General features: G+C 43.1%; 2 protein-coding genes across 2 annotated transcripts; both read left to right on the top strand.

Moving 5' to 3' along the window:
* The first annotated feature begins 3,107 nt into the window (after positions 1-3,107).
* Positions 3,108-8,159, top strand: LOC124705923 (probable serine protease EDA2). Its single transcript, XM_047237605.1, has 14 exons — positions 3,108-3,379; positions 4,128-4,253; positions 4,389-4,544; positions 4,692-4,874; positions 4,976-5,092; positions 5,744-5,797; positions 5,877-5,948; positions 6,191-6,296; positions 6,447-6,543; positions 6,723-6,817; positions 7,085-7,159; positions 7,309-7,392; positions 7,561-7,659; positions 7,854-8,159. Exons 1-14 carry the CDS (start codon positions 3,164-3,166, stop codon positions 7,904-7,906), a joined length of 1,533 nt encoding a protein of 510 aa, XP_047093561.1. The 5' UTR covers positions 3,108-3,163; the 3' UTR covers positions 7,907-8,159.
* Positions 8,160-8,831: 672 nt separating this feature from the next.
* On the top strand, positions 8,832-13,299 carry LOC124705922 (probable serine protease EDA2). Its single transcript, XM_047237604.1, has 13 exons — positions 8,832-9,082; positions 9,152-9,436; positions 9,516-9,701; positions 9,861-9,977; positions 10,171-10,224; positions 10,309-10,380; positions 10,996-11,101; positions 11,336-11,432; positions 11,742-11,836; positions 12,187-12,261; positions 12,402-12,485; positions 12,589-12,691; positions 12,978-13,299. Exons 1-13 carry the CDS (start codon positions 8,891-8,893, stop codon positions 12,985-12,987), a joined length of 1,476 nt encoding a protein of 491 aa, XP_047093560.1. The 5' UTR covers positions 8,832-8,890; the 3' UTR covers positions 12,988-13,299.
* Positions 13,300-13,610: the final 311 nt, after the last annotated feature.

Raw genomic sequence — 13,610 nt, 5'->3', positions numbered from 1 at the left:
GAGGTCGGGAACTGGCGCCCCATTGAACTGCACCGGCGCCACGCCGGAGGCGAACCGCGACGCCTCGTGGACCTGCAAGGGAGCGGGAGTTCCAAGACGCAGTTGGGAACTTACCGAGCTCACCGACGAGGCCGGAGGAGCGACACCGGCGATCCCCTCTCGCTTGACGAGCATGTAGGCCTCCGCTAAGCTTGGATAGAGGCCTACTTGCGCGGTGTCGGCTTTCAGCTGCATCTGCCACGCCTGTTGGCTGGCTTGCAGGGCGGCGGCCGCTGCATTCCTCTCCTTCAGGTTCCTGCGCCGGTCGCGATGCTTCGCAGCCTCGACACCTTTCTCCTCCTTAGACAGCACCTTCTTTGCCGCCTTCGGCTTAGCGTCCCGGCCGCCGGTGGCGGCCCACTTTGCTTCCGCCGGAGCTACGGCCTCCATTGTGGCTATGGTCGTGGCTATGGGGGAGTCTGGGGCGGCGGCGGGTGCGAGGGTTACCTCGGAATCCATGGTGGTGGCTGCGGCGGCGAGGACGTCCATCACTTTTGGACTGCTGGCGCCGGTCTATTTTGATTTTTCGCACGGGAAATGGCCACTGGCGGGAATGTTATCGGTCTCCCTGCCACTGACGCGCGGATCCTACGTAAGTTTCGGTGGACACCCGTCGACCGTGGAGCGGTCACGGAGACGCAACCCTCACACATACTTGGACCAGGTTTGTGTTGCCGCGGATGGCCCGGTCACTTTGCGTCGTCCCGCTGGAGCAGAATCCAGACGCATTTTCGATCACGACGGACGAAAACGGTCTCACTCAGCATCCATTTGCGTCAGCCAGTTGAAGATGCCCTAAGCAGCAGTAGTAAGCAAGGACCAAGTGGATGCTGCTCCAGTGCTCCGAACTGTCGGAGTGAGTAGTTCGGTGCAGCAGTAGGCGGGTAGGGTACACACAGGACACAGCCCCTACCTGTTCCTGATCCCAGCTTGCGATAGAATGGAGGGGGACAGACATACGCAGGGGCCCCGGTGGCCAATGCATCAGCAGCGGCAGGAGCAACGGTTGTGACCGAGCATCTTACTTTGGCTCACGCGTTGGGATGTGGGGTACATTTAACCGGAATTTTTTGAAACGTAGGTGTGCTCCTCATTCCGGATTAATAGTAAACTGACTTACTCCATAAAATGGAAAAAAAATGAGAAAAATGAATGTAGAGAATATATGCATATATGTGCGTACCAAGTTACAAACTTGAATCAGAAAGTATGTAACTTGAGTGGATGAACAATCCAAGTAAAAGTAAAAGGATTTCATTGTGCAAGTATCATTTTTTGGAGGCCACATAGATACATCTTTTTCCCTATAAATTGCTACCAGTAAGTATCAAGGCTATGTGCATGATTCATCTTAAAATTTAATAGAACTTATAATGTTTTGGGGGATGATGCCTTTTTGCACTCACGTGCATATGCTCTTATTTTTTAATGAGTTTTAAATGTATTTTAAATGTCAAAAAAAATAGACAAAAAATGTTTGGTGTACACCTTTATGTTCTATGTGCTCGCAAAGTTGTTTCATGACAAACTGACATTTCTTATGTCGTATGTAAAAAAAGGCAAAATTCAGTGCTCAAAAAGAGCTCTTCAAGAGACATTTTCTTGTCTTTTTTATCTAGAACAGAAAAAATATTGGTTTTCCTCGAAACTTGGCATGTGCACATAGATTGTCAAAATGTACTTCCAAATTTTTTGATCGGATTTTTTCTGACATTTTAAAATGCTTTATCTGGTAACAGGAGCATATGCTCCCATGATCAAAAGTGGATTTTCGATGTTTTGTGCAAAAACTGAACTCGGAATCAGGAGTACCCCTACACACAGCGTATTTTCGAAGAACAAGAGGAACAAAACATCACAAAGATACTACCTCCATTCGGTGGCAGAGGCAGGAAACAAATAGAGGTGGGCACGCCTCAAATTTTTTTTTTTTGCTCTCCCCAATTATAATATTCTTTTCAAATTTCTAATATATGTTGCCAATATTTCTCAAGATAGGGGTAGAAATTCTTTTCCTCAAATTTTTGAGTGGGCCACGGCCCACTAGGCCCACCCTCTGTGTCCGCCCCTGCCTCCATTCCATAAAACAAGACACATAAATTTAGTCAAAAATCAATATGCTCTAAATTTGACAAAACATATAGTTGACAATATCGATACCTACAACGGTGAATAAATACATCGCATGCATATATTTTATGGCAAATCTGTTGATATAGATTTGGTATCGTGGTTGTTCATATTTATGTCCATTTAATATTTAAACTTAGTGTATGTTGACTTCTAGCTAATTTATAGGTCTTGTTTTATGAAAAGAAGGGAGTATGGAGAACATCTGGGCGTGGAAAACTCTGAAAGCAAATACGTGTAGAAACCTGCACACATTTTACCGAACACTGCAACATGTTGGTACTATCTTCAAGCGACATGAATACGCACAAGTGTTTTGTTCAATGAGATCCATTTCAAAAAAAAAAATGGTAACAAAGCCACAACAACACATTAACTTAGCAAATAAACATTTCTAATTGGTGTGGTATATGTAAGAAGTGGGTGTATTTTTCTCTAACCTTGTTAAAACTAAGATACTCTCTGCATCCTAAATTAAGTGGCTTAACTTTATTTAGATACGGGTCTAGATACAGATGTATTTAGATGTATTTAGTGTGTATGTACATCCATATCTAAAAAAAATTAAGTCACTTATTTTAGAACACTTAGGATAAACTAGTGTGGCCGCGTAAGTGGTTTGTAAGACCTTTTGAAACCTTCTTCTTAATCGATGAAAATGATAAATCTTTTGACTTGTTTGACAAAAAAATATTAGAACAAACTTAGGACAATATTATCATTGTTGTGGACTGTGGTCAGTGTCCTGGCCCGTTCTTCCCGGCCCACACTCTGCATTTGCCTAGTGACTTGACAACACGACTGGCCCAAGATCAGCCCACTTATAGAGCCCAGTGGTGGCCCACAGCCCACAGAAACGACTGCGCGGAAATCTCGTGCATAAGCCGTTACCTCACTTCCGTCTGTAAATGGGAAAGGAAAACGTGCGACCACTCCTCAGAATCGAGAAGCTCGCGGAGGGATTCGCTTCGCTTGCAAGATCAGCTAACCGGCGATGGGGTCCGGAGCTCGCGCCGCCCGCGCCACCGCCTGCCTCGCCGTCGCCCCACTCCTGCTCCTGCTCCTACTCCTCGCGCGCGGCGCCGATGGTGTCGGGCTCTGGCTGCCGCCGCCGGGGGCCGGCAGCGGGCAGCTGGGCGCCGCCCCCAACAGGTACCTGACGCGGGAGGAGCACTGGATGAGCCAAACCCTCGACCACTTCTCCCCCACCGTTAAGTACCCTCTCCGATTCTCTGCCTGTTTCTTCAGGGAGTTGCTCCGTGCCGCTGGGAATTTATGTTCAGCGATTTTTTTTATGAGCAAATCTGACAGCTTTATCTGTTCTGGGGGAATATATGTGTTAAACAGTCATCCGGGAGCATGGGGCCGTGGGGAACAGGGAGAAATGGCAAATCTGTGAATTTCATAATGCCGAAAAATCGCTAGATTTCTTCATTTATTCCGCGGGAGCCACTTTCCTTTTCTGGTAACGCCATTTACTAGCTCACATCAGTTAGGTGGCCATGAACCGGGCTACCAAAGTAGGCTCCAGCTGCTGAGCTGCACTTGACATCTCAGATCGAATCGAATAGATCGGGTGTCCCCTGCAGAAAAAAAAAAAGAACAACAAGTTGGTGTTGGGCCAGAAGCCCCTTGTTTCCTGGCCACCCCTGTAAAACTTGTTCTCCTTGTAAGCATTGTGAGACCGTGCAGTTTTTTTTCCTCTGGATTTAGGTCCATGGAGAATTTCAAATGTGATCCTGGTGGATTCATTACGTCGGCTGACTTCAGTAATTATAAGAATTTACTTGATAGCAAAGCACATGGTTATTAGTAATCCCCTGCTTCATGCCTGCCTGACTGCCTCACGTAGTTTTAGGTAGACAGATACTATGTCGCTCTTGCATGGTGGGGGAATGCTCATTTGTAGTTTATTTTGCGTGCACTAGCCTGAGATTTATGTTCCTCTTACTATGCAGGATCATCGGCAATTCAAGCTACGGTACTACGAATTTCTTGATTACCATCGCGCTCCAAATGGGCCGGTCTTCTTATATATATGTGGAGAAGCTTCATGCAGTGGGATTTCTAACAACTACTTAGCTGTGAGTTACATGGCCACACCTATTTCTAGTGGAATAATTGGACATTATTTGTTGCATTGTGTCCATTGTGTTTCATCCTGTAGCTCCGTCTCTTACCCGATAACATACTTGTGGGTTGGATTAATGTATGCATAGGTGATTGCGAAGAAGTTTGGCGCTGCTTTGGTTTCTCCTGAGCATCGATATTATGGAAAGAGCTCCCCTTTTGATAGTTTGACGACGGAAAATCTAAGGTTCTTGTCATCAAAGCAGGCTTTGTTTGATCTGGCTGTTTTCCGCCAGTATTATCAGGTGTGCTTGTGGTATATTTTTTCGGTATCCTTATACAACACCTGTACAAGGTCTTATATTAGGCTAGAGCTCCATTGAATACACAAGTTGCTATTTCTATAAAAAAATTGTTGTTCTTCTCTGAGCTTATCTTTCTGTTGTGTAAAGGAAAAATTGAATGCAAAGTACAATCGCACAGGAGCAGACAATCCTTGGTTTGTGTTTGGAGGGTCGTACGCTGGAGCACTCAGTGCTTGGTTCCGATTGAAATTTCCTCACTTGACATGTGGAAGTCTTGCAAGTTCAGGAGTTGTTCTTGCTGTTTACAACTTTACTGATTTCGACAAACAGGTTAGTACAGATGCACATGCTGGTTTGTGTGATTAATTACGGCATTGTGGCTTGTACAGTTGTACCTAAAGTTCATTTCTATACAATTTATACTACTGGAGATTGGGGAGTCAGCTGGTCCAGAATGCAAAGCAGCGCTTCAAGAAACAACAAGACTTGTTGATGGACAACTTCAGGCTGGCAGCAACTCGGTGAAACAACAGTTTGGAGCAGCAACGGTAATTTTGTGCAGCATGAAGTGTTTTTTTTTCTTCGACAGCTTATGAGTCCTATGTGATATGCAACGACTTCAGTCTTTAGGAGTTTGCCGCCACTAAACGGTCTTTGCCAAAGTATCAGGTGTTTCATTATGTAACAACTTGAAAGGGGAAAACTGTACAAGTGTCCAGTGCTAACTTGAGTCACACAGTAGTGGTCATAAAAATCATGATTTTCCATAAAGACTATTAATGTGTCCTGACGGTGCAACTTCGTCAGAGGCCATGCCATACTCTGGTGGAGTTTGGGCTTTTTCACATAGGTGCTGGAAGTATACTAAACCAGTAAACATTTTGTAGGATTCTTATTTAGTATTGCAAGCCATTTCGAAAAAAAGTATTGCAACCCTATGGCTTCGTTTTTATTTTTGATATCTCTGACCTATCTATCCTACTGATACTCTTATTTCTTCTATATTTTCTCGGAACAAAAAATTAATTGAATTGCCATATATGTGGGAATTGAAACATAATAGTTTAAACGATTTGCGCACTACCAATTAGCCGTTGACAGGTTCGACTGTTCCTTTTGGATGACATAAATGTTCATGTGATATTATCAACACATTTGCTGTTCTATATTTATTTATCAATTTATTTCGTACATTGCAGTTAGGAAATGATGGTGACTTCCTTTACCTACTGGCAGACGCTGCAGCTATTGCGGTATGCTCCGTGACCATTTTTCTAACTATATTGTCTGATAGGCATGGTTGTTGTGTTAAAAAACCTTTGCCATTTGCAGTTCCAATATGGCAATCCTGATGCCCTCTGCTCCCCGCTAGTTGAGGCAAAGAAGAATGGTACAGATTTGGTGGTAAGTACTACGGTCATTTGAAAAAACAATGTATATTCCTGTTAGTAATTGAGGAATATATCCTCTGGATAACTGCTAAGATAAAATTAAAGGGGCTGATTTGCAAATATTGTTTTTTAAAAGTGCGTCTGTGTTATTACTTAACATGTAATACTTCATTGTGGATCTTAACTCTTATTTTACTCGTGCTACCATAACTTTCTGGTAAATCTGGCATTTGCTAACATCTTTTTTCTGTGCAGCAAGCATTTGCTCATTACGTGAACAAGTATTACATTGGGACATTTGGGGCATCAGTTGCATCATATGATCAACAGTATTTAAAGAACACAACTCCTGCTGAATCTTGTAAATGCTTGCCTCAACATTCAGTATTACGATATATTACATCGAGAGTTCTTAATGAAACACTATGCATATGTATTAGATAGTGTTAATGCTATCCAGATGTTCTATTATATACCATGCGTTTCACTGTTGAATTTTTATTCTATGTAGCATATAGATTGTGGTGGTACCAAGTTTGCAGCGAGGTTTCGTTTTTCCAAGTGGCACCAAAAAATGATAGCATCCGTTCTGCGAAGCTTGATACTAGGTTGCTATAAATACCTTTCCTCATGTTTCGTGTCTCGTACCAAGCACCCTTTCCCTTACCTATCACCCTGCTTGCTACTGCAAGAAGTTGCCTTTTATGATCTTCTCTTTAAAAAAATGTGATTATGTTTATAGACTGTGGGTTCACTTCTGTGTCCTTGTGCTTCTTTTTGTTCGTAGGTACCATTTAGACTTGTGCAGAAATGTTTTTGGGGAAGGAGTTTACCCTGATGTGTCCATGACAAACTTATACTATGGAGGCACAGGAATTGCAGGTGTGCCCTTTGACTAACTAGCTTTGATCCTGTTGCCTGTTTCGGTGTTACAGTTCTTTCTATCTCTCTATTTAATTGTGAAATTCATCTGATGAAGGCATCCATGGATGCCATTGCGGTAGACCACCACATGCCTGTGCCATTTTACTTTTTGTGTAGTGCTTGGGGCAAAATACTTCAAAATTGAAATTTACTGTTTCTTTGAGATTAAACACTATATTGCTTGTCAGACTGTATTTGCTCAAAACATATATTACACCCCTGCAGGTTCTAAAATTGTTTTTGCAAATGGCTCTCAAGACCCATGGCGTCATGCTTCTAAGCAGAAATCATCAAAAGAAAGTAAGGATGTGCAGTCCTTCGTACCATTTTGAATATTTCCATTGTCTTAACTTTTAAGAGAACAAACTATGTTTCAACTATGAGCAAGGTTGGCGAGATTATTTTCTAATGACATTAGCATTCTTATAGAAGTTTTCGAATTTGTGCAGTGCCATCGTACTTAATTGAATGCAGCAACTGCGGACATTGCAGTGATCTTTCTGGATGCCCTCAAGCACCTTCAAATATTGAAGGTAGGTTCAGTCTTTCATTTTCTTTCATTCCAGGAGAAAGCCTCTTTAGGATAGTGACTTGTCATTCTTTGCCTAAGCGACTAGCGTAGAATTAGATTACATCCAACATGTATTTTTTTTATTGCAATTGATTAAACGTAAGAGCTGTTTGTATTCTTTGTTTGTCAGGTGATTCATCCAAATGCTCACCCCCGGAATCTCTCAACAAAGTACGAAAACAGATCGTCGATCACATTGACTTGTGGTTGTCAGAATGCCAAGAACAAGGTCAGAATTTGGGTTCTACAGCTATAGTACGAGTGGAATAATTTTATTTGAACGATTCATAACATTTTCTAGCTAAGGCGCCTACCGTATTTACCCCGAGCGTTACTGAAGGGCCAGCTGGTCGCACCGCAATTCAGTCGACGTTTTTAATTTTCTCTTGTCCCTGACATTGGTACCATGTCTATACATTTCAGGGCATGGCAGCGAGACGTCGCAGGGGAGTAGATGGAGCATATCTACTTACTGATCACCTGCGCAAAGCGGACAAGCATGATATTGCTGTTACTAATGCAAATAATACAGGCAGATAAGTGTTCCCCGGAGTCAGGGTCATCCGCATGGGTTCAAGCATTCCCCTACTTGAAACAACCATGGCCACAAAATCTTGGTTTATATTATGGGCAGGGATGTTAGTTTGTACTTGCGGAGAATATCATGACATATGTAAATGCAACTGAATTGCTCACCAAACCTGATCGATACTGCTGAGCTTGAAAATATCTGAATATATGAGAGAGTTCCGTGATATCTCATGCCTTATCCCTGTAACATGACACGCGAGTGTGTCGTTTGTTTTGGTGCCAAAGGAGCTTGGTCACAGCCATGCCGGATGCCAGAGCAAGACTCACTTCTTTGGCAACCGGTTGAATTATCTGGAACTGGAAGGCTGGTGGACTGGTTGGTGATCGCCTAATTGGTACTCGGGCATCCCTGTCGTTGGCCTTTATTAAGAAGAAAATACGATTGCCGTGCACCGGATTGGACGATTGAACAAAAATCCTTTGAATGGATGGACATGGACGTTGCCGCCGTGTTATTTCTTTCTTTAAAAACATAGAGTTTTTTTTTTGAGAACCACATATTTCATTAATCGAAAACCAAGTTACATGAAGTAACACATGTGGAAACTAAAAGACAAACCAGGATAAAATGATTATCCTGAATTTGCAGATAAAATCCTAAAAAATCAAGAAATACAAAACGATCCCTAGGATTTCCTGCAACCACCGTAGCCAGCGGCCGCCGCCGAGTTAATTGGTAGTCTAAAAATGCAAAGGTTTTAATAGGTATAATTAAATCGAAATCTTAATTAGTAGTTGCGCAATTTTTTGCTGCCCATGAAGGCATGAATGCCTAGTCAATCAGTTACCGGCGTGGTCGTTTCTTCAAAACAAACACTTGATAGTCCAGTGGGAAAGGAAAGCAGCAAGAGACATTCTTGCCGGAAACAATGGGGTCTCGCGCTCGCTTCGCCTCGCTCCTCTCCGCCTCCTTCCTCCTACTCCTCCTGCGCAGCGCCGAGCCGCTCGGGCTCCGGCAGCAGACACCGCTCGCCGGCGGCGAGCTCCTCGGCGTCGCCGGCAGGTACCTGACGCGGGAGGAGCGCTGGATGAACCAACGCCTCGACCACTTCTCCCCCACCGTAAGAAGACTCCACTGTGTGTTTTTCATATGCTTTTACGCCCCTGGCGTAACCGAATCTTGCCTGCAGGACCACCGCCAATTCAAGCAGCGGTACTTCGAGTTCCTGGACTACCACGGCGCCGCCGGCACCGGCCCGGTGTTCCTGCGCATCTGCGGCGAGTCCTCCTGCGACGGCATCCCCAACGACTACCTGGCCGTGCTCGCCAAGAAGTTCGGCGCGGCGGTGGTGACGCCGGAGCACCGGTACTACGGCAAGAGCTCCCCGTTCCAGAGCCTCAGCACCGAGAACCTGAGGTTCCTCTCGTCCAAGCAGGCGCTCTTCGACCTGGCCGTCTTCCGCCAGTACTACCAGGTCAGCTCATGCGCTTAGAGAATATATTTATGGTCTGATTCTCTGTTCTTAATTGTAAAATCTTTTTTTGTTCTCTTAGGAAACATTGAATTCCCGGCACAACCGAAGCTCAGGATTTGAGAATCCATGGTTCGTCTTCGGAGTCTCCTACGCCGGGGCTCTCAGCGCCTGGTTCAGGCTCAAGTTCCCCCATTTGACATGCGGAAGCCTCGCCAGCTCCGGGGTGGTTCTTGCCGTGTACAACTTCACCGATTTTGACAAGCAGGTTTGTGCGCACTAGAATGGATGATGGGGGCTCATCAATCATGAGGCGTCACGTTTTTGTGGGATGAATTCAATTGAACCACTGCTGATGTACTAGCGTTGTGCTGTCTGGTCTATTTTAGTCTCAATTCAAGTTTTATGTGTGGTCATTTTTACGCAGGTCGGGGAGTCGGCTGGCCCTGAATGCAAAGCTGCCCTTCAGGAAACAACTAGACTTGTGGACGAACAGCTTCGGTCGGATAGCCACTCGGTGAAGGCTTTGTTTGGAGCACAGACGGTAATCCCTTGTGTACATGACAATTGGCTGCCATTTTGAACCAAACTCTATATTTTCAATGATATGAGACGCAAAGGTCCTTTGTGTTTTCTCGAAAATTGACTGTCAATTTCATGTGATCAAATCAACCTGTGTTCAGTAAACCTCCAATCGGTTCGGTACTTCGGTGTTGATTTGATTTCTGTACATGCAGTTGAAAAATGATGGTGACTTCCTCTTCTTACTGGCAGATGCGGCAGCGACAACAGTATGAACTGTCAATCTGTAATGCTGTGTTACTGCCACGTTGAAATGTAATTTGGGGATTACTGAGACCTATCATATTTTGCAGTTCCAGTACGGGAACCCTGATGCCGTGTGCTCTCCGCTAACCAATGCAAAGAAGAATGGAAAAGACTTGGTGGTAAATGACTGAATACATTCCCTCTGTAGTTACCTAACCATATATGAGCACATGTGGGTTGGTTAGTTTCTTAGGCATCTTGAAAATCTTTTTGGAAATGAGAGCAAATAAATAAAGTTGCATCTGTCTATTTCTTGCCTTTATACTTTAACTACACTAGGCCAATTCTTACAATCTAAAGAGACACTGACCAATGAGTGTAACATGACATCTTTGAAATGTCAAGTCCTCCTACAGTCCTATGTATGCCAAGGGAAAAGTACAATGACGTTAAGTGGGTATTATGGATGAGCCATGAGTGCTTTTTGAGCCAGTGTTCCTTCCTCTTTGGAGATTTTTTTCCTATTAAATTTCAATCTAAAATGCAATTACATAATGATAACTAAGCACACGATTATCTGTTTCTTAAGATAGCCACGGTAATGCAATTAAATCTTGAAGTATTATGGCTTTTTCACAATTCAAATTTCATATCAAACTGGCATGTGACTGTTTCTAACTATCTATTTATCTTATTGTGACTATTCTCACTTCTTACCTGATTTATTATTGGTATCTAGTAATTTTTGTAGATATATATGTGGATGCCTGAAATTCGATGTACTCGCTTTGCAGGAAACATATGCTCAGTTTGTGAGAGATTATTACATCAAAAAATTGGAAACAACAGTATCTTCATATGATCAGGAGTATTTGAAGGAAACGACTCCTGATGATTCTAGTAAGTTTAAGGGGGAGTCAGATTTCCCCGAAGTTGAATGACCTTTCTATCTTTTTTTCTAGTTGGCAAACCCCTAAGTTTCTCCTCCAGTTGATTCAAATGATGGCTCTAATCTTTTTATTTTGGCATAAATCAGAAAGCATAGCACATTTAAGAGCTTCAAGTGAATCACCATGGCATCTCTTGTTTGTTATTCAGACATGGCTGGAATTTTAATTTACTATTATTTTGTAGGTTCTAGGCTTTGGTGGTTCCAAGTTTGTAGTGAGGTTGCCTATTTTCAAGTGGCACCCAAGAAAGATAGTGTTCGTTCTGCAAAGGTCAATACAAGGTACTCTACCATACTCCTCTCTCACAGTGTGTACTGTTCTTTCATGTGCTATGTACTTTGTAAGAAGCTCTTATTATTTTTACTCTAAGAAGAGTTGCTTAACAGTATTTTGAACATTACAGTTCGCACCATAAATCCATAATATATGGAATTGAAACTGTACTATTACAGACTGTAGCTTATTCTTTAATACTCTCTTAATGCACAACAGTGTATATCCTGGATACGCTTTGCAGCTATCTGTTGTGTGTTTTATAGTTCAGGTATATTATGTACCACTTGTATTTATTTTGCTTTGTGTAACCCCAGGTACAATTTGGACCTGTGCAAAAATGTTTATGGGGAAGGCGTTTATCCAGACGTGTTTATGACCAACTTATATTATGGGGGTACAAGTATTGCTGGTTCGTCTCCATAACTTGCTTTTTATCTGTTCACTTCACATCTTTTCCTTTGTTACTTAGTAAATCAAGTTATGTGCAACAGTTAGGGTATTTGTACTTCTAAAATGGAAAATCACCAGTCCAGTTGGCACCCTGATGGCCTGACCATGCCTAGTATTCATGTAGCTACTGCATCAATTGCCCCTTTTGTGTACCGTGTTAACCAGTGCATTGCCTACACAGTGAACATGAGTCTACCGTTGTTGCTCTGCTTTATGGATTACAAATTTATGACTACTGCACTTTCCCAGTTTTCCTGCTGATGATGCAATTTACTAGTCTTCTTCCTGATTTTGCATAACTGTGTGCAGCTTCTAAAATTGTGTTCACAAATGGCTCTCAAGATCCATGGCGTCATGCTTCCAAACAGAAATCATCTAAAGACAGTGAGCCTCCAACTTTTTACTGGACTGTTCATGTTTTCACATCTCATGAGTAGCCTTGCCATTTATGTACAAACTATACAATTATGGAATGATTTCCTTCGCCTTGGTTTGTACTAATCGAGGTAACACGACATGTGCAGTGCCATCTTACTTGATTAAATGTAGCAACTGCGGACATGGTACCGATTTGAGAGGATGTCCCCAGCTTCCTTTCAGGATCAAAGGTTAATTCAGTATGCTGTAGAACATTCTACTGCAATCATATATTGTGCATCATACTAATCTTCTTCAGGCTAATTCTGATATGCTTCACATTATCTTCACTAGGTGACTCTTCAAACTGCACGTCCCCGGAAGCTGTGGACACAGTAAGGAAGCAGATCACCAAGCACATCGACCTGTGGCTATCACAATGCCATGAACCAACAAGGTATTAGGATCTGGGATGCTTAGCCATCCAATGACACATGAGAGAACTGTGCAGTGATCATGAGCTGCCCTTTGCATTTTTATGAGTGAGGCTGGCCAGTCACCTTGTAAGTGGCAGCAGCCACCGTTATTTTCCGTGTCTTTGCTGCAAGGCCTTCGCTCAGACATGTTGCAACATGGTTGTGAGCTCGGTCCATACGAGCTGTGGCAAGCTACATTTTAAGTTTCTGACGCAGTCCAGTTCTTGCGCCATCAGGCTTTGATCTATTGGTACTCTCTGCGTGCAGGGCATGGTGAGGCGACAGATGAGTCTATGACTCGCACCAGCTCAGGATGAGTGTAGAATCAGTTGACAGAGGAAGGAACAATTTCAAGTTCGCTATGTTCAAAAAAAGATGCAAGTTTGCGACATCGTTAAGCTGCAGACAGAGTTAATCATATGCGAACTTGCCAGTATCCAGATGCGAGGGCGCGTAGGTTTGTCTGAATCATCACACAATTCACAAGGTGGAAGGTTGTTTGCGCTTGTACCATCAGCGGCTTGAGCTGAGACTCTGATGTACTATGACAGCTACTTCTCTGATTATTACTTCGATGTTCCTCCTGTTACGTAATGGCTGTTTTTTTTCTTACGTTGCTGCTTAACGAATGTTAGTAGCACTCAGCGCTAGTTGGACTGGCTTGCGCGAACTCATGGGCTGATGGCCCCTCAAAAAAAAAAAACGTTGTGCTATCAAATTTGTTCTTAAAATCACGCATCAACTAATGAAGTACCAGGATATGGTAGCAAAGACGGTCTCTGAGGATTTTAAGTAGTAGGATTTTTCCATTACGCGAGTTCTTTTTTTTTATAAAAGGATTATATATTAATATTAAAAGATACCAATTACATCCAGCTTCTGCAACAACGCCTCACCCTG

The sequence above is a fragment of the Lolium rigidum genome, chromosome 4, assembly GCF_022539505.1.
Source record: "Lolium rigidum isolate FL_2022 chromosome 4, APGP_CSIRO_Lrig_0.1, whole genome shotgun sequence".
Classification (NCBI taxonomy): Eukaryota; Viridiplantae; Streptophyta; class Magnoliopsida; order Poales; family Poaceae; genus Lolium; species Lolium rigidum.
Note: the sequence above shows the minus strand (reverse complement) of the source record. Positions and strands in the feature narration are given on the sequence as shown.